Below are 20,836 nucleotides of genomic sequence, written 5' to 3' on the forward strand. Positions count from 1 at the left end.
CACAACTGTTTTCATTTTCACATCAAAGCAGTTCAGAACATAAGGTGTCACTGCAGAGTATTTATTGAAATAAATATGCAATGGACACACTTTATAGGGTACACATAAATAGGAAATTTCAAGGCAGTCTTTTGTTACTGTCAAGATTTAGTTTGCCTCCAATTGTATCAAATAGATGAAAATGCACAAATCCAGGAAAAGTTCTTATTCCAATTCTTAATAGCATCAATGATCATGTTATATAGTGTTATAGCTTAAGGTTTCCTGCTTAAACAAGGGTTACATCTACAACTAATGTTACTCATTCATATAGAATATTGTGAACATTTAATATTAACAGGCTCAAAAAGGAGTGAATAAAGCTTAGGTCATACTGTGAAAAGATATCTTGATATATAAAACTTTAGGATTTAGACAAATATTTCGCATAATTAGAGAGTAAAACCAACCTCTACTATTTGTTTAAAGTCTAAATAAGACGATGCCACTTGCTATTCTAGTTTTGAGTCATGCTCGGTCGTTAACACTCATCCAAACACTGGTTTCAATGCAATTCTGTACAAGGAATCATCATTTACACAGGACACTATATTTTCAGGTCACGCTAAAGTCTGTTTCCAAATCTGGTAAGGGCTGTGTTTTAGCAAAGTTGCGTTGCATATGAAACTGTCAAACAGTTAAGTTGGTAAAAGTCCATCACTTTTGAAATCTCACGCGTTTGCGCGAGACTGTTCATAAAACAAGTATAAATTCTTGTGAAAACTTAACCCAGACTTTAGCAGGCCTGTCAAGTGCTGAAGAAGGAATGCGCATATCGATACACAAAGGTGTTGTAAAATATATGAAAACAAAGACACACAAATACTCTCTTACAGTATTCTACTGGGTGTTAAGTACAGGCTTAATAATGAATGCGCCAGTCAATCTCACGATGGCTTGTCACCTTCCTTCTTCAGGCGGCTGTGTAAAAACAGAAAAGAATGAGTGTGAATCAAGTGCTGTACGGTGGTACGTACTTTGATTTCTGGACTTGTATTCACGTATTCAGTACTGCAATGCCCTCATGGGGGCAAGGCTGTGCCGTGATTAAATCATTCAATCACATATATACATTTAAAATTTTGGGGGGGGCGGTCCAGACCTTCAATCCAAAGTACTTCTATTTGCTTTTATTATTTTTAAAACATTTCAAGTGTTTGGCTAAAATTGGGGCTAAAAATGACTGATACTAAATATACTATGATTACTATAGGAAATTATGTATTTAAAGTAACAGATTACTTTATAGCCTCAATCATTATGGCAGTCCTTCGAAAATAGTGGGGGGTTTTAGACTAACCGGTTATAAATGCTGTAAAATAGTTTAGTTGATTAAAGTTGTTTCAATCTTCAATCGAGCCATCGACAAGAGTTTTCCGTGCGTCCAAGTCCTCACCTGTAGTAATCTTCCTGGCTTGGCAGGGGGCCTCCATGCAGGTGATGCCCGTGCAGCCACTGCTGCTCCATGGCCATCCTCTGCAGCTCGGCCGACTGTACGTGCATGGCCTGGAGCTGGTGCGCGGCCGACATCTGAGGGATCGGACCCTGGAGCTCACGAGGATAGGCGGCCCCTATGGAGGGTACGAAAACGGAAGTGCTCAATGTTGTGCAATCAACTAAAGTTTCAACTTTTTTTTTCTCTGTATTGTTTTTTGATTCATTCATTTTTTCTGAAGATTGTATGGAATTCATTGATTGACTCCATCTTGAAGAAATGGAAGGCTGTGCGTACAAATAAGTGCCAAAATAAAGAATAAAAATAAAGAAGGCTAACCTGTTAACTCGTTATATCAGAAAAGCACCTTCTTCAGAATGGTTTACTATTAAATGGGCTTTTGAATCATCACCCATATTTAGATTATACATAAACCAATGTTCTTTTCAGAGTTTGATAAAACAGATTATTAGTAAAGGAGACCCAGGGTTAGCAGAATCTCAAATAAGATCAATTGAAATTTTAAATAAATTGTTAATTGCCAATTTTATCGGCCATCTGATTTTTACAAACGGTCGATGCTCTCCATCAAAATGCCAAATATCACCAGCGATAATAAACCTGCTGATAAGCATTTTATCCCTAATATAAATATTTCAACAAAATAATGGACAATGGAAAAAAATAAAATTGTTAATGGGCCATTAAGACTGTTAGTGTGATCCAGAAGACATACCAAACAAAGGGTGGCGCAGCATCTCATGGTCATGTGGAAGATCAGCCAGCAAAGGGTTGGGGATTGGGCCTCCAGGGAAGGGGAAACGGGCCAGACGCGGTCCATTAGCCAGCGGGTCCACCAGAGGATGAGGGCTTGAACCTGTGAGCGCGAACATGACACCGCTTGGTATACGACATGAGTCTATGGTGCTTTTTAGTGATGGATTGCCTGAGCTGAACTAAAAACAATGAGAAAAATTTGTTGTTTGGGTTTGCAAAAAGTGCTTAGCGGTCAAAAACTCACCTTGGCCGAGGGGGTCCTGCTGGTGCAGGTGGAGGTGCGAGTGGATGTGCGAGTGTTGGTGATGATGCGGCGTCACGTTGAGCATCTGCAGCCTGGCGGCGGGATCCGGCGCCACCGAAGCCATCCTCTCGGCGTGCAGCCGCTCGGCGGTGAGGCGCTCGGCGTAGCTCAGCTCCGGGCGCAGCTGTGTGCCGGCCAGAACCATCCTCTCCCGTTCCAGATGGTTGAGCCCCGGGTGAAAGGGTGCGAAGTGGTGAGGCGGCCCCGGGATGTGCGGCAGAGCCAGGGCCCCGTGCCTGACATAGTGCTCCATGGGGTTGGCTGAAGGGTGCAGGGTTTCTAGGTCAGGGGGCTTGACCTCAAAGCCCGGCTTCATCCTCTCGCGGAGCTCTCTCTCTCTGAGGTTCCTCAGCTCGCGCTCTCTCAGGCTGGGCTCTGCGCTGTACAGGCCGGGCATGTGGTAGGCCAGCATGGGGTCGCCGGGATTCAGGGACACGTAGAAGGGGTGGTTGCGGTTGGTGGGCGACATGACATGGGGTCTGGCGTATTCGCTCAGGGTGCGGAGGGCCGGTGTGTCTGGCCCGATGTAGGGCGGCACCGCAGCCACAGTGGTGGGCGGCTGCTCATACACGGGGCGCCCGTGAGCGGCCACCTGAGCCTCGCTCATGCGACTGTCATGGGAGGAGCTTGATGCTCGCTGTCGACAAAGACATCGGAACAATAAAAACTTCCTGTTTTGTGTGACAGAAATAGGTCCCGAAAGTACACAGCCTATGAGTAAGTAAAGGCACGAATGCTGATTCAAATCCTGTACTCTAGAATACACTTGTATGCCAAGAATACAATATATATACACACACCTGCTTAGATTACTTGGCAGAAGATTCAAGACTCAATTTACATTCAAGATTTAACATTTTGTCCGTTATTATTTTTTTGACATTACAACAGGGGAAGAAAAAAAAAATCTAAGATTTTTTTGGGACGGTTGAAAATGCTTTAGGGTAATTGTTGGTCCTTTTTGTTTCTGTTCGATATACAAGAAATTCAGCATAAATTGGCATCCGCCAATTAATTGTCTGGTCAATGAATGCTAAAACTGTCTTGACTAATGACATAAATGGGGAATATCTTACGTCTCTAAATCTGACGTCGTTTTATAGTGTTTTACTTACAGCGTTTCTGTCTGCCTCCCGTTCTCGTTCCCGATCCTTCTCCCGTTCTCGCTCCTGCCGAGCGCTGAGCTCCGCCTCTCTCCGAGACTTCTCAAGAGCCTCCTCCCTTTTCTTGGCCAGCTTGGAGGAGGGGAGCGGAGTGAAGAACAGGTCTGTCCGAGCACAGGAGTTGTAGCCGCGATCCAAGTGCTTGATGAACCTGAAATTAAACACACAGACGCATCCGTTAGTATGGGCGGGTTTTCTTTAGGTTGTACAAAATTGATGCTCTGTGCATTCGGCAGCCATTTTGCCATTTGCTGTCAATCAATCACAGCTCAACTGCTAAAGTTTGATCATGTGACACACAAAAGCTGAGCTGTGATTGGCTGCTAAGATTTTTTTTGTCTTTAGCCAGTTGCAAAATGGCTGTGACTTGAGATGGATAAAAGCGGGTTGCTTTTGCTGCTTAATTCATATTCCACAAACACAATATTATTTATCAGAATACCATGAGTAGTCTAGAGGGTTTGCATAGATCATAATGTATGATTTACAAATGAAAATTACAATAAAAAAGGGAGCATACAATGTTCAGCCACATATTATGGATTGTGAAGAATTCGAAGACGCACCGTGCAGACTGGCTGGCGTGGCTCGCCATGTTGATGACGGTCGGCTCTGGCGAAGGGCTGCGAGGTGGAGATGGCGGGCTCTCGGCTTCCTCTATCTCATCCAGTGGCTCCTCCTTGATTTGAACTTGAGGCGCTCCCAACGTGGCGCTCGGCGATGGTCTCAGTCCGACAGGAGGGAAGGACGGCTGCAAGCTGGGGACGGGGCCAACAGAGGCCGACGCGGCGGAGGGGAAAGACTGCGATGCTGCGCCAGATGCATGAGGGGAACCGGTACTCTTTCCAGGGTGAGCGTGCGCCTGAGAAATCACCGGAAGCTGGCCGGCAATGGCCTGAACGGCCAAAGGCTGGGGCATGAGCTGAAGAGGTGGAGGGAGCGCGCCTGGAGGATGCTGATTGGGCAGAGAGTTGAGAGGTTTTAGAGCAGGTGGAGGAGGAAGGTTGGAGGGCATCTGGGGGAAGGGTGAAGCAGGCTGGTGCGGTATCGGTTTGTGGGAACTTTGAATCGGGGTGGTGGGAGGAGGCTTGATTTGGGGGCCGGGAAGAGGAGGCTGGGGAAGCTGCGACTCCCTAAAGAAGGGTGGGGGTCTCTGGGCTTGTGGCATCTGGGAGGGCACCGAGCTGAGAGCAGGAGGCACCTGAAATGCAGACGAGAGAGGAGATTCCTGTCCCGCTGCGGGTGGAAGTGGTGTTGCTCCACAGAGAGAATGGGGGGCGGGCTGCGGGCGGCCGCTCGGCCCCAAATTGGCAGCGGACTCAGCGGCGGCTGGCTGAGGCGGGTCTGGAGATGGAGGGTGCGGACTATTAGGCAGCCCAGAAGCAGGAGCGCTTTGTGGTGGAATGATAGCTGGGCCCTGAGAGGGAGGGGCCTGTGGCACGGCCACCTCGGCCTGGATGGCCGGCGGGGCTACGGGCTCCGGGGGGGCGGCGCTCGGCTGGGCAGAGGAGTCGGAGTCGCTCTCATTGCCCTGCTGAGGGCTGGGAATGCTGGGAGAAGAGCTGCGGTTGTCCTGATCGATGTCTTTGGTGTCGCTGCTGCCGTCGTCCTGAGCGCTGCGGCTTTCTGAAGAGCTTTCCTCCTCCACCTCGGCCTCCACCTCGGAACGGGAGTCCTGCGGCTCCTGAAATTGATGTTTGACATTGACACACAGCTAACCCGGGTTCAAGGTTTCCGTCTGTTTGCTGCTCACCTGAGTCTTCGGCCTTTTGGGTTTGACCTTTTCAGGCTCGTTCAGCTCCTGAGGAGGACTCTCCCTGACCCGTTTTGTTGTCTTTGGTGTGGCTGCCTCTTCTTTCACCTTCTGGAGAACAAATTGAGTAGTCCTATCAGTTATGGAACCATGTCTAAGCTAGAATCATATCATTCTATGACTGTGACAAAAATTCCCAAATTTATGTAAATCTGAACATTACTCACCTCGTGTTATAAAATGAACATTGAATTTTGGTCTAATCTTTCATGAGCGAGTTTCACTAGCTTTTGAACAATTCTAATTTGTAACAGTTTTGTATTGAATACAAAATTGTATATTCAATAAGGTTATATATGATTTAGTTTTTACTTTTATTAACGACAATTATTTTGATTTTTGAGTGGGTTTGTGAAGTTTTTTTCATTATTTTTCAAATGCTTTCTTTGTTGTTATTTTATTTATACATTTCAGTAATGGTTACTGTTTATGTTAATATATGAACATAAAAAGTGCCATAAACACCTGAGCTCAAAATCAGTATCTATCTGGCTGTGTTGTCACCTGGTTAAACACGAACTAATATTAGGATACGCAAATGCATATTGATTTTATTTTCTGAGAAGAACAACTGATATTAATGCTATACTGACAAGACAGAGATGTGCTGCTCTCCTGTCCCATATCTAAATGTATATCTCACACTGCCCCCAGGTGGCCAATGCACACCATAATGAGAAGTGCTATGTGTTTTGAAAGGCATAATTATTTTTTTATTTTTGAAGCGACTGGAACAGATTAGTTCCATTTCATTTTGTTTTAAACAGGGAAGCTGATTGGACATACACGTGTTATTAAGTTACAAGTGTGGTCAATGGTCAAATCACATGTGAGGGAGCCCTTGTTTACGTTTCAGTGGCATGCCTACTTTTTCATTGTTGCAGTCTGAGACTGTGTTTACCTTATTATTCTTCTTTGTAGAGTCATTCTTACTATCTGTGGTAGATGCTCTAGTCCCAGTCTGGGAATTCTGGGCCGCGGACTGCTGCTCTTCACGAGTGGGAGAGCCAGTGAGTCTCCTGTGGCCGCTTCTCAAAGATGACAACGGCTGCATTCGGCAAAAAAAAAAAAAAAAAAAGAAATCTCAGGTTAAATGACTAAATAAGCTACATTTAATGTCCTGTTGTGTTCATGTTTTGTTTATGTCGAGAGAATGTCATGCTTACAGGTGCTCTACTTCGACGGGTCCTCATGCCATGTTTGCTGTTCCCCTCCTCTTCTCCTTTCACAGATTTAAACATGAATGACGCGCCTGAAGATTTCTGTGCCGCCGGCAGACAGCCGTGCTTGTTTTCATACGTGCGGCAGGTTGTACATAGCAAAGGGTTATATCTTCCTCCTTGGTGCCAATCCTTAGAACCTGTTTAAGATAAATACAAGCTTAAAAGCCGCTAATGTAAATAAACACCGCGCGCTATCCAAACATGAGCCATACGCACGTGTTGTACCGCAGTGGCTGCAGCTTTTAACTTCCTGCTCGCTATCTTCGCTGTCAAGTTCGTCCTCGCTGGCTGAACTCGCATCCACTGCGGAAGAACAGCAACAGTATGAGACGAATTCCAACTTTTACATGGATGGAGAAAGAAGGCGGCAGCAACCACGCTTACCGGAGTAATTTCGAGACGGGGCGCTCACGGGAGCGGCGGCAGAGCGAGTCTTTGCCTTTCGAGACGACGGCTGCCTGCGCTGTTGTCGATAAGCTCGCGTTCCTGCAGCCTCGGGAGTTTTTTTCCAGTGATAATAGAATGTGATCAGCTCTCCCTAGTGATTCAAATATCATTTTTGTTAAGTCTGGATGCTAGAAGATCTGCCTTACTGAAATTATGTTACACTTTATGGAGTTTTCTTGAAACAGGAATGTTCACTTACAGTCTTCTTGCTGGGCAGGAATTCTTTTCGAATTCGAAAGAAATTCTTTCCATACTGTCTGAGGCCTTTAATAAATCGTTTCTGAAAAAGAGATCGGCATATAGAAATGACTTTGTAAATATTATTTATTTAAAAAAGAAATCTGCAACTTCATTGCTGATTTAAAAAGTGTCTCTTAGAAATAATACATCTTAGTAAGTCACATAATACCATCTTTTTAACTCAAAAAATAATACATCTATTAAGCCATTTTCAGCAGTAAAAACATAATATTCTGTCTATATTTGACTACTACATCGTTTTTTCACGTACAATTAATGTCCATAGACAAACACATTGTTACTTGCTGTCAACTGAGAGTAAAATCACACGTGCTCTAGGCTCAGGTAACAACCAACCACAGCATACCTGGATTCTTGGTTTGGTCACATGACATTCACAAGCTGAGCCACGATTGGTTATCTGAGCATGTGTGAGTACATACGATGTGACCAGCAAGTGGCAAAATGTGTTTTTAAAGCTATTCAAGGTGCATGAAAAATATTTTCGTTCTTTACTAAAAAAAAAAAAAAAGATTAATTTTAACTGTTGGAAATGGCTACGATCAATAACCCTCTCATCCAAAAGACATATTTATACATCTTTTCAAAATCCATAACTCATTCTCAGGTTAAAAAACAAAAACAAAAAGAAAATCAGAATAGTAAAATAAAATAAAACACTTTTTTTTAAAGCTGGATGAAATTGAATGAATTAAATTTCCTAAATGTATGAAAAGACATGTATGAGCAAAGTATAGTAGCTGCAACCCACCACATCATCCTCAGACCAGCACTTCTCAATAAGCCTTGGCAGAGGCTTCTTCACCAAACGCTGGAGAGCTTTTGCAGCATCATAATGACTTGCATGCAACTACAAGGGAGAAGCAGTCATGAGATGTAAGTCATCTTTTAGGAGTACATGATGATAATGAGAACTAATGTTAACTTCGCTACCATGTTGAGAGCGTTGAGCGTTGTATCGTCACGAGAAGCAGCCAAACATCCGTCCTCTGTGGATCCTCCATCACACATTCCTGCAAACGCTGCCATGCTCCTTAGCAAAACAAATAAGACATTTTTTTGTTCATTTGGGCTTCCAAAAAACAAATGTTTTTTGTTTTCATCACAATGGATTGGACTAAGTCTTATTTGCAGGAAGTAATAACTCTAGGATGGGCCTCGGGACTGCTGAAGTTCATCTAAGTAAGTCCATCCTAATCAATAGCATCCGTGACACTGACCTGGCAGCTCTCAGGTACATGAGAAGGTCACAATCATTGACGCCAGGCGCCCACATAAGCTCCTCACTCTCTGTTTGAGAATGAGAAGCTGGTATAGGCCTTGGCTGCAGCTCAGGAAGCTTTGCCTGCGACACATAATTGAATTGAATTTATTGAACATTTGCCACGTTTCAGGTTTTAAAAATATATTTTATCAGTATCAAAATCAGAAAAACAATTGTGAAGTGGAACAAAATTCTATATTACAAAGGTTTTACAAATAAAAACCTGAAAAATAGTATATTTGAAAATATTCACACTTTAATCGAACAATACTCAGTAGAACCACCTTACCTCACATTATACTAAATGCAATTAATCGTTCTGTCCTAAATTCCTAATAAAATACAGTATGTGGTGTCACTTTTACGTTTTAAAGTGTCCCCTGCATCCCTCTATTTTTCTGTATATGGCCCCCAAATAAACAAGTTTGGACACCCCTGCATTTACAGTATATGGAATTATTCCTGGCAACTTTAACTTACCTGATGACTTGGTCCAACTCTTATCTCGCCTTGAGTGCTGTTCAAGCTCCTAGAAGACATATAAAAAGGTGAAAGTCAACCAAAACGTTTATTTCTACAAAACCCAAAGAGAAATCACGGGAATTGATTATCTCGGCTTCATCTATGTGCTCGGTGATCACCGCTCTCGTCAAAACGCTATGCCCCGCCCACACGACGCTCTCAGCCAATGGGAACCGCGCCCCGCTGAGGTTTCCTGACATTCGGCCAGGCGTAACCTGACGCCAGCAGCCGCGAAGGCCTGTCAATCAATCACGCCCGCACACGGGCTGTTAATTCTCGCACTGGGGCTGTAGTCACCATTACACGAACAGTGTCTTGCATGGTGTGTGCGCTTCCAAACGCGACGTCGGCCCTCAAGCCTAAGTCCAGCGGCCGCTCGATATCGCTTATCGACGTTAGCCCGCACTTAACATGTCATCTGAATGTGTAATTACAGTCCAAGCGCAAATGGCGTTTTAACAGCAGAGTCCGTCAACGTCTCCACAAACAACATAAAACGCCACACCAGACGACCGACGTGAGCTAACTGCTCTATATCGCCGTTTGTATCACGTTATAGGGTCAAAAAAAAACGGCTGGCTAGCTGCTAGGCACCGTGACATTAGCGCCCGGGCTGTTATTTTGGCTAGCTCGTTAGCCACAACTTCGTGACTGCTGACACGCCGAGCGCTCCGTGCAAAGTGGACGCGAGCGACCGCAAACCCCGAAGCGAATCCAGTCCACATCAAAGCAAAGCATGCACGGGAGTTGGAAAAGAAGCAAGTTATTTACCTCCGCGGGTTGAACAGGTCGTCCATGTCGACGGGTGTTTGGCTGTGGCTTGTTGACACTACGCAGCTCAGCGGGGCGACAGCCGCGCACACACACACACACATGCACTCACACGCACATACACACTAACTATGCCAATCCCCTATTACATGGCTATTCAAAATGGAGGCGCTGTAGTAGCGAAGGGAGTCTGTTTTTTCTTCTCTCCGGTGCAATGACCTCAGCAGCCACACAGCGCAGTCTTCAAACTTGGCGAGTGCATACAAACTGAGCATGTGCGTGCAGCCTTGCTCGCATTATTTATGTGACATGAGCCATCTGCAGAATCTGTTGTTGGACATTGATAATCCCTCAGACGCTATTCGATCTACTGCAGTTGACAATCTGAATGAGGCATATTTGTGTTTATCATAACATAGAAATTATTTTGTAAATAGTGGAGGCGAGTTCGACGCTAACATGGTGAAGCAACGTTTATGGAATGGGCTGCCAACAGAAGTGAACTAATTTGTGTGTCATTAGGTTATGCAGGGCTCTGTTTACAATTTGGAATTATCTATTAGCAACTATTCTCTAGCTACCAAACAAGCCCTAAAAATGAATCCCACTATTGCTGATATATTTGCTTTCATGTAATATGTAATAAGTTGATTGCCTCATATGGCACATGAATGAAAGTCAAGTGAGCACAACAAACGCACAAGACGTTGCCATTAGGGCTTTTATTGACTTGATATACCAAGACCAGCCATTCTTGGAACTACAGTAGTTCATAGTCACTGTGAACCCATTTTAATTTTAATTTACTTAAAATTAAAACACAATTTTATTTTCAATGTTTCAGTTTAGGTGATGACATTTTTCAATTTTCTGTTTCAGGCATAGTTTTACTCTGCCAATGGGTGTCTGAAGTTTTTCCCCGCAAAACAAGCTTCGTCTCCCAGCTCCTCTTCAATTCTATAATACAAATACTTGTGGTTAGTTTCTAAAACATTATTAGTGCATTTGCGCAAGACACAGAACCAGCAAAATGCAAGCATGGAAAATCAGTGAGCTGTGACAACACTCTCCTGTTTGCATGCATGCCAATTAGTTCTTATTTGTGTAACGCATGAACACACCAGACATTACATAACATGTCGTCTTTGAGAGGTGCTCTGCAAAGATGACATACAAAACAGAGAGAATGTTGAATTTCCACTTAAGAGATTTTAAACAATACATTCAAATAAATTCATTAAATCAAATAAATAGTTAACCCAAAATGATTCAGAAATTGGCTACAATTTCAGTCAAAGCAAATTTGTGTATGGGTATTTTTCAGATGTCACGTAAACGTAAACCCCTGCAGAGACTAATAGAAAGTGTTGCATCAGTTTGCAGATTCTTTTTCAGAAATTTTGTGGATTATGGTATAGGATAGATGTTTGCCTAAGACTCACCTGAGAATCTGATTATATTTGGCCAAGCGCTCAGAGCGACAAGGTGCTCCAGTCTTAATCTGAAATTGTAAAGAAAATGTGTCGTGTTGGAGTATTGTGTTTGTTCCTAACATATATTTTGACTATTCATTGCTCCTGGTACGTCTACCTGTCCAGTGCACAGGCCGACCACCAAATCGGCGATGAAGGTGTCCTCGGTCTCTCCAGAACGATGGCTCACCATCACTCCCCAGCCGCTCTCCTGAGCCATTTTGCACCTGAAAAAACAGGAACAGATCATTTGTCGTCTCCATATGAGACAGCCTAACAAATTGTTACTTATACATAACCCTAACCCGACGAATTACATAAAAATTGACATCAACTCACGCTTGCATAGATTCCGTTACGGTGCCAATCTGGTTGACCTTTAGCAGCAGACAGTTGCAGGCCTTCTCCTCCACAGCCTTGCAGATGCGAGCCGGGTTGGTCACGGTGAGATCGTCTCCCACAACCTGGATGTCCGTGCTGGCGGTGAAGTCGCTCCACGCGGCCCAGTCATCTTGGTCAAATGGATCCTCGATGGACACGACTGCGAATTGAGAAATACGCATAGAGATAATGGATGGATGAATACATTGGTTAACAGTTTACACTCAATCTATATATGAAACAATTACGAAAAACAATGCTTTGTCTCGAAAGAAAGTGCTTAGCTTTAAGCTAACAATGAAGCCCCCAGCATTTATGTGGCAGGCAGTGGTAGAATACTTGAAGCAATGCATAATTGAACACAAACAAAACATGTAAACAAACATAAGAATATTTACATGTATATATTCTTTATCCCCTGCAAAACACAACTCGTAACTAAAGCTTACTGAGTCCCTAACAGGAGTTGTGAAACTCTTCCTCATGTGGCTAAGTAATGCATTGGAGTGGCTGCTGCGATGAAATGATCAAGATGCACAAAAAAAAAAATAATTGAAAGGTTATGGGGTCCTTTTGAAAAATTTATAAAACAATTACAACCCTTTTTAGCCAAATGACGACCTCATATTCAGAATACTACTCCTAAAACGCGTGCTTGTTGAATACCGTGTAAACAAACAGTGTTAAGAGGAGGTGACCTGGATAATTCTTCACAAAGCCCTTGTAGAGGTTAGCCAGCTCCTCAGGGGTGATGTAGCGAGACGGATCATCGGGAGACTTGAAGTCCAGGTCATATTTTCCCTCACGGTAGAATTCAGAAGCTGCAACATCCATGCCAATCACGACCTCATCTGTGTATCCTGCTTTGGCGATGGCCTCCTTTATCAACTCCAGTGCTGAGGGTGTTAAATATTCAATGAAATAAATAAATATATCTACAGTATATTAGATAGAGGCTGCAAGCACAGTTACCTTCCTGGTTCTCTAGGATGTTTGGAGCAAAGCCACCTTCATCGCCTACATTGGTCGCGTCTTGGCCATATTTCTTCTTGATAACATTTTTGAGGTTGTGGTAGACCTCAGCTCCAATGCGCATGGCGTCCCTGAAGGTGCTAGCGCCAACCGGAAGGATCATGAATTCCTGCATGGCAAGCTTGTTGCCTGCATGGGAGCCGCCATTGATCACATTGAAGGCCTGATGGCAGTAAGGAATAAAGGCTGTATAGAAGCATTCTAATGGTAATAAGACATTTGCCATTCGTTAGTGTGGCTAGGTGTCAGTCAAAGTGAAGGTAATTTGGACAATTATGCCCACCTTCTAATTAATTAATCTATTTGAAATCTCACCGGCACAGGCAAGATGACCTTGGGGTTTCCTGCAAGGTCAGCAATGTGACGATATAGAGGGACTCCTTTCTCTGCTGCACCCGCCTTGCACACAGCCAACGACACACCCAGAATGGCGTTGGCACCGAATTTAGCTGATAAACAGAGAGAGAAAAAAAAAATCACAAACTGTGACAGTAAATGAGAAAACATTACATACAGTACATACAATACTTACAGTAACCATTGTAATAGTAATGGATGCAATATTACTTTTATTTGCTGATGAAAAAAAGTTTGGTATTCTTTAAAAAAAAAGACTATTCTAACATTGTTACTTATGAACTGTGTAGCTGAGCAAAGCCAACTATTTTAGAGATGTGAAGTAAAAATAAACAACAGCTATATGTACTTGCACAAGTGTGCCCACCCTGTTATAAATGGGCATGTGGTTGTGTTCAGAATAATCAATCACGTTCAATCTCACTTTAAGTCGCCATACTGCCCCCAAACAAATTTCAGCTGTAAGCATTTCCCGAGTTTTTGTTTGTTTGTATGTTTGTATCCTAGCAGAAGCCTGAAGGGATGGTGCCAATCCTGCCTGCTATTTTTAAACTTTTTATTATTTCATCCTACACCAGTTCATTTGTGTGTTGACTGACATTTGACATCAGTTTAAATGTGATTGGGTAAATCCCAACACTGCCACATTCCAGTTATAGGAGAGTGTGAAAACTTGTGCAACCACATTATTTCAATCGTTTATTTGTGCTTCCTCTCTTGAGAGGAATGTTTTTTGTTTTGTTTTGACTTGTACAGGGCATACACTAAGTCACATTAATGGTAAATTTATTTTTAATTATGTATTTTGGTCTCAGTTTTCTATCTATCTATCTATCTATCTATCTATCTATCTACAATGAAAACGAAAAAAAAAGAAACAAGCTCTACAGGGTAAGACATGACTAAATAAAAAATAATTAACTGTGACATTAGGGGAAAACATCTTTTAGAGACGATTGGCACATACATTTGTTCTCTGTGCCATCCATGCTGATCATCAGCTGGTCTATTTTGTCTTGCTCAACCACAGATATATCCTGAAAAGGAGTGAATGAAGAACACATTAATACCAGTCAAGTGAGGTACCAATGAAACGTTAAGCAACCTGATTCAATGCATGAATAACAAATTTCTCACTTGGTCAACAAGTGCATGTGCAATAGATGAGTTTATGTGCTCGACTGCCTGTGAGACACCTGTGGGAAGAAAGTCAATATCAAATCTTTGCAAACAATACAGCCTAACAAACTAGTATGACTTACTTTCTTGGTGATATTTCAAAGTCAGAAACGACTATGCTATTATGCATTCTTGCGAATGATACATTTGCTCACCAATGTTTTGTTATATAAATATCAAAATTGCATTGCCAATACGCAGTAAGACGGGCCACAGTAGTGGCAATAATACTTTGTTCGTTGCTTTGTTTTGTGAAAGCTGTGGTTGATTTGGACGGCTGTGTAGACAAAATCAATAAACTTGGCTCAAATTGTAAAATAAAGTGATGTTCTTCATATCACATTGATTTGCAAACTCAATCCACTGTTTTGATGTCATTCAATTATTGATTTTATATTCAATTGACTCGTCTTTTTTGAGCTTGAGTGTGGTTCGTGAGTTTTATGTGACCTTTGTGAAATATGTAAATCTGAAGCCCTTTGTTCTGTGTTCCATTCCACGTGCATAAACGTTTGCCCTTAATGAGGGAAATTACTGTAATTAGACTGACTCTTGAAGTGGGATAAGTACAAAGTAGAGGTGCGCTAGAGCGTCCTCTAGTGGCTCATCGGAGAATAGATCATCAAATATTTTAGCAATACACTTGATTTTTTCCACTGTACACAAAAAACGCAAACCTTTTCCAAGGTAGCGTGATTTGTCGTTATCCCGTAGCTCCAAAGCTTCATAGATTCCAGTGGATGCACCGCTTGGTACAGCTGCTCTGAACAAGCCTGAGAATATCCAAGACAGGAACGATGAAAATCTAAACGTAAACATCAAATAATAATCATCTCCTTACCTTTAGCGGTGTAAAGGTCAACCTCCACTGTGGGGTTCCCACGGGAGTCAAATATCTCTCGAGCATGAATCTTGAGAATGGACATGATGGGGCTCTTTGAGATGGAAGAGAAAGGGGAGTAAAATAAATGTTGTGTGTTAACAAACCATACAGTAATATAGTAATATAGTCAGATAAAATTCTATTTATTTCTATAGAAAATCATGTGGAACTCACCTTTTTTTGTTTACTCTTCCCTGCGAGAGGCTTGCACTCAAAATTACCTTGACCTAGCTTTAAGCTTCACATGCTGCTTCTCTCCAAATTGGATTAGATGGCCTCATCTCATCAATCACGTGACAGTTCAAGTGCACCGGCTGCAATTGTTTTAGCAAAAGTAGAACGCAGAGTAGTTTGAAGAACATCAACTGTTTTTCTGGAATAAAAGTGAATCCTTTGAGTTCAAGCAAGACTTCCAGGAAGAACGTGGTGCTGTAAATTATTTTCCCAAGAGACAGTATTTGGGCCTACAGTACAGTATAAACAATCCAGTGCATTATTTTGCTGGTTTACTGCGCTGTGGCTTTCTCAAAATGTACTTTCAACTTTTCTTCCAGTCGCCGAAGTTTAGGCAGGGTTTGAATTAACACGTCTGCTAACGATAATGGGAAATATCGTTAAACGTGCTATAATACAATTACTTGTCTTTTTTTGTTTGTTTGGTGTTTGCGTCACAGACGTAAATGTCTGATTTTATTTGTTTATTTTCTTGTTAACCAAAATACATTCGGACGTCCACCAAATCTTTATATTTTTCTTTATTTGCAAAAAAAAAAAAAAACATACAAAGGAATGTGTTAACTAATATGGATTTCGAACATTTAACCAAATAACTTCATGCAGTATCGGTTGACATATTTTCACCTTGTGTTTTGAGAAATGATGTTTTGTTACGGAATTAATGCAATAGAGAAAAAAATGTATTTGTATATTTTGTCCAGTAGGGGGCAGCAGCCTCTACCTGTCGTCGACATATGACGGAAATGACGAACAAACGCAGAACCGGAAACGTTTAGTTAAGAATTTGAATGAACGTGCGACAAATGTTGTGGAATTGAGAGTGGTTTAAATTGTATGATTATCTTTTACTAGTTTGGATAATATAATGTCAGGGATACCTCCAGATTCATGGCAGCCTCCCAATGTTATGCTGGAGACAACGTATGTTTTCATTCATACAATTACGCTAACGCGTTAGCTTGCTGTGGCGTGTGCCATGTGTTCTGCATTCTGTTGTAATTCATTATATTTGCACTCTTTACAAGTCTTACTTGTTAAGTTAATTTACTTTGTCTTGCATAAAAGTAATGCATGCTAAATTACATTGCACCGCAGGATGGGTACAATTGTGTTGGAACTCTACTGGAGACATGCACCAAAGACCTGCAAAAACTTTGCTGAGCTGGCTAGAAGAGGATACTACAATAACACGAAGTTCCATAGGATAATTGAGAACTTCATGGTGCAGGGCGGCGACCCAACAGGAACAGGTTGGTTCAACTCAGTATAGCAATGCCTGTCTGGTATCTCTCCAACCATTGCCAAATGTTCATGCATCTTGATGTTTAAATGAAGCATCTAAAAAAAAATGTAATCACAGTTGTATTGATATTTTTTTTGTTCTAGGTCGGGGGGGTGCCTCAATATATGGGAAGCAGTTTGAAGATGAGCTCCACCCAGAGCTTAAATTCACTGGTAAGCAGCACTTGGATCGATGAAGCCTTGTGAAACTTTTGAGGTGTTTCATTTGGAAAAAGTCAGTGCCTCAAAACCTTAGGAAGTAGCCACACTAGTGGCATCTGGTGATCAGCTGGAGTCTTGACCGCCACAATCCTCAAAATGATTCACTTATATTGGAATTTTATAAGTGATATTAGAACATAGTAACACGGATATAGTCAAGCTTACCTTTATGTTTGTCTGACCAGCCAAGGCTACTTTCGAGTAGTCAATTTGTGAGCAGTTCTTAACTGTTTTTGAAAGATTTTTCGATTGTGGTCTCTCAACAAGACAAACAAAAATGGGAAAAATAAATAAGGATTTGCACACAAAATTACAATCAACATTAATTGTTCTCCTTTGGGATCATAGTAAAATTTTAGTCTGTTTCACTGACATGTTTGCATGATTTAATAACTATTTTAGAAGTATTTTTGCATGGATGCTAATTTTAAAATATATGTTAAAATCTGATGTATCCTTGGAGTGCCTTCACATATGCCCAGAGTATGTGTAACCCCATTGGAAAATTAAAAAAAAAAAAAGTTTTGGTCGAGCATTTGACATTGCCTTTCACCAGTTGCAGCGTAACACAGTGCCAAATATTTTATTCAGTTACAGTATGTAATTTCTGGTGTCTCAATTCCGTGCATTAAGACAGGTTACGGTTGCGCTAAGTCCATGGTTCTCAACCTTTTTTTTTTTTTTTTTACTGATGTACCACCCTGCGAAATATTTTTTCAGCCAAGTACCCCTTATCCAGTGCAAAACATTTTTGGGTTAAAAAAAAAAAAAACAACCATCAGTGTATGATTTATTAAACTTTAGACCCTTTCAAATTTCGTTAGTATTGGTCCACAAAAAAATAATCGACTTGAAGTGTCCTCTTTTTGATCATAGAAGAAATCTGTTTTCGAAAAGAAATAACTTAATTATGAATACATATTTTTCCACAAGAATAATCGATATAAATTGTTCTAGAAAATAATAATAAATAAATATTTGTCTACAGAAAAATATTCAACATAATGCGCCGTGTTTTGGGATTAAAGTAGACATCTGGTCACAAATATACATCATTAACTTAATTTTTAATCTATATTATATCTATATGTGACCTGTTCTCAAAAAGAAAGAATTACCAATAAATATTTGTCCACAGAAAAATATTCAATTTTAATTGTCCTCTTTTGGGATCGTAGTAAAGATATGTTCACACAAATAAATCAGTACCTTGACAGATAACGAGGTGGCACATGACAAGTTGGGTCCAACCATTCTAGTATGTGTTTTATGAACTTATATTTTCCTTAAACAATTCATTTAAATAATGTTTTTCAAAGGATTTTTGCATGTTTGTTTTATTTAAAATCTCGAGTACCCCCTGAAGTTCCTTCAAGTACCCTCAGGGGTACTAGTACCCCTATTTGAGAACCACTGCTCTATGGAGTGGACTTTGACATCATCAGCACAGCTTTCCATCTTTTTTTTTTTTTCTTCCCCCATTAGGTGCTGGTATAATTGCTATGGCCAATGCTGGACCAAATTCAAATGGAAGTCAGTTTTTCCTCACGCTCAAGCCCACTCAGTGGTTGGATGGAAAGCACAGCATTTTTGGAAGAGTGCACCAAGGGATGGGAGTGCTGAATCGGATCGGGCTGGTGGAAACCAAAGGGCAAGATCGACCTGTTGACGATGTCAAGATAATCTCCGCGTCTGTGTCCGGTTAATTTTTTTTGTTTGTTTGTTTTTATATAAATACTTCATAACAAATTCCCTGTTTTCAATTCATTTTGTTTTATAACATTGACATGTAAATGTCTTTGAAGATCTACAACTTTACTAATATTTTTGACACAAATAGCCTGATTTTTAATACTAATAGTGAGCTAACACGTTAACTGACAATTGTAAATACACCGCTAAAACACACCAACTACAAATGTAATGTCTTTATCCAAATAAATCACACTTAATGGGACCACTTCAGTCAGTAAGCTGTAATTGTGACTACATTTCCCAAGTGAGAAGCACTCATTACTTACTGTATGTACACTATCTGTTGAGTCTGGTACCTTTGACCCATTGTCAGAGTTGCAGGTGAAGTGGTCCGTTCCTTTTTTTTTTTCGTTTGTTTTTGCCAACCTTGCGTGACTGGAATGTGTCAGAACTTCCTAAGTGAAGGAGGCATTGACGCTCCTGACCCGCCAGCAAATGTTTAAACTTACACTTGAATAGAATTGAATTACACCACACCTACTTAATCGGATGAAGCCATGTGGACAGGAAAAGTTTACACTCCCCTCTTCCAATGCCAGGTTTTTGGGTTATTTCAAAAGAAAACCATGGTGGGTGTATTAGACACTCAAAATGTCTGTGTGTATGGTTGGTTGTCCCCGTGTGCCCTGCAATTGGCTGGCAACCAATTCAGAGTGTCCCCCGCTCTGTTTTTTCTTCTCCTTCTACCATCTTATAAATGGGATGGGGCAATGTTCGGAATTCAAGAATGATCAAATGCCCAGACATGGGTTTGAATGTGATTGGTTAATTTTGAACAACTCCATCCCATTTGCAAGGCTTTGCACAGATTTATGCAATTACATTGTCTAATTTTTATGTCTTACCATGATTTTTTTTTAAACTAATGGTGTAGAAAGTTATATAACAATTTAACTTGATTTTAATTTTTATACATCACATTGAACCTGGTATCTAAACAGGAGCAAATACACTTTTTATAGTCTACATGAGTCTCATCAGGAGCATTTCCAATTTTTTTACAATACTGTCCTGTACTACTTTATGAAATGTTTGCGCACTTAACCCAGAAATCATGAAAATAGAATACCTGGATAGACACTTGAGCATTCATTCAGTATCCAGGTTAAGTTCCACGTACAATTGCACTCTTTGTCTCCAGTGGTAAGCGCTACTAGCAGGAAGTTACAGACCAAAAGTGCACAACAGCATGCGACTAGTAGGATATACACACACACATATATAAAGTTTTACTGGTTAACATTGTGCTTCAATAGTAGATGTAGTGGGGGGTGTTGTAATACAGTTCTACTCGATCACCCTACTCATTCTGCCAGAGTGCTTTATTGTCTTACGGGTTAACTTAAAACACAGTGTACAACTTGTACAAGGGTACCGAGGATATTGAATAAATGCTCAAATAGCTTTCCAGCAACTTCCTCTCACATTCAAGAATAATTTTATATGGCTTGCACAACCGAGGCGCTGTTTGTACCTAAGTACGGGCCGAGCCACCACTTTGACTGCTCCCTGCTGTGTGGATTCTTTTCCGTAGCAACAGCTTCCAAGACCCACGGCTGCATTTGGAGTCTTCTCACCCCCAAAGTGACTGACAATAAACAACAGTCCATTTTCCTGATGCAGAAAAAAGTCAAACTTTCAATGTAAAAATAAAGGAGAGAATGCTCATTTGATTGGAAACTTCTTTTATAGCAAAGTAGAAAATGTGCATATGCGTGAACTTAGTCTGCTTGTTTCGTAATGTGCTTAGGCATGCTGTTTGACTCGCATTCTACAAAAGTGCAGGCAGCATGTGAAAGGTGCCAAAAGGGAAATGAAGCGGAAATGTCCAAACTGGCGCTGTGACACCCAGCAGTGTGCACGTGGTCAGATGAGAGACGGCCTTAACTAACTAGATGTTGTAGGGAACTAAGCCAAGTGTTGCTACACCCCCTATGGTTCCAAAAAACTGGGAGTTAGTAGGAAAGAGTGAGGTTCTGTTAAGGACAAGTTCATCTCCAAAATGGTGGGGCTGCACT

At 41.4% G+C, this 20,836-nt stretch overlaps 3 protein-coding genes across 4 annotated transcripts; 1 reads left to right on the plus strand and 2 right to left on the minus strand.

Annotated features, from left to right (window-relative positions):
- Positions 1 to 45: 45 nt before the first annotated feature.
- rereb (arginine-glutamic acid dipeptide (RE) repeats b) lies at positions 46 to 10,250 on the minus strand. 2 transcript variants are annotated; one of them, XM_088423946.1, is made up of 18 exons: positions 10,020 to 10,249; positions 9,207 to 9,255; positions 8,683 to 8,807; positions 8,396 to 8,495; positions 8,214 to 8,312; positions 7,401 to 7,481; positions 7,139 to 7,292; positions 6,971 to 7,057; positions 6,698 to 6,891; positions 6,433 to 6,579; positions 5,472 to 5,582; positions 4,920 to 5,402; positions 4,285 to 4,673; positions 3,671 to 3,869; positions 2,496 to 3,192; positions 2,211 to 2,351; positions 1,436 to 1,610; positions 46 to 960 (listed from the first exon to the last, which is right to left on the minus strand). In XM_088423946.1, the coding sequence occupies exons 1-18, from the start codon at positions 10,121 to 10,123 to the stop codon at positions 927 to 929; spliced, it is 3,369 nt and encodes a 1,122-aa protein (XP_088280072.1). In that variant the 5' UTR covers positions 10,124 to 10,249; the 3' UTR covers positions 46 to 926. The 2 variants fall into 2 exon arrangements, with proteins under 2 accessions (XP_088280072.1, XP_088280071.1); XM_088423945.1 differs by having other exon boundaries at positions 4,285 to 5,402; positions 10,020 to 10,250.
- A 476-nt stretch (positions 10,251 to 10,726) lies between these two features.
- eno1b (enolase 1b, (alpha)) lies at positions 10,727 to 16,029 on the minus strand. The gene is made up of 12 exons (XM_088422464.1): positions 15,498 to 16,029; positions 15,282 to 15,375; positions 15,118 to 15,213; positions 14,399 to 14,457; positions 14,229 to 14,298; positions 13,220 to 13,353; positions 12,845 to 13,067; positions 12,571 to 12,768; positions 11,831 to 12,032; positions 11,610 to 11,718; positions 11,462 to 11,520; positions 10,727 to 10,976 (listed from the first exon to the last, which is right to left on the minus strand). Exons 2-12 carry the CDS (start codon positions 15,364 to 15,366, stop codon positions 10,907 to 10,909), a joined length of 1,305 nt encoding a protein of 434 aa, XP_088278590.1. The 5' UTR covers positions 15,367 to 15,375; positions 15,498 to 16,029; the 3' UTR covers positions 10,727 to 10,906.
- A 264-nt stretch (positions 16,030 to 16,293) lies between these two features.
- On the plus strand, positions 16,294 to 20,486 carry ppil1 (peptidylprolyl isomerase (cyclophilin)-like 1). The gene is made up of 4 exons (XM_088422465.1): positions 16,294 to 16,481; positions 16,656 to 16,810; positions 16,947 to 17,015; positions 18,549 to 20,486. The coding sequence occupies exons 1-4, from the start codon at positions 16,426 to 16,428 to the stop codon at positions 18,767 to 18,769; spliced, it is 501 nt and encodes a 166-aa protein (XP_088278591.1). The 5' UTR covers positions 16,294 to 16,425; the 3' UTR covers positions 18,770 to 20,486.
- Positions 20,487 to 20,836: the final 350 nt, after the last annotated feature.

The sequence above is a fragment of the Hippichthys cyanospilos genome, chromosome 9 (genome assembly GCF_059441005.1).
Source record: "Hippichthys cyanospilos isolate Australia breed blue-spotted pipefish chromosome 9, RoL_Hcya_1.0, whole genome shotgun sequence".
Lineage (NCBI taxonomy): Eukaryota > Metazoa > Chordata > Actinopteri > Syngnathiformes > Syngnathidae > Hippichthys > Hippichthys cyanospilos.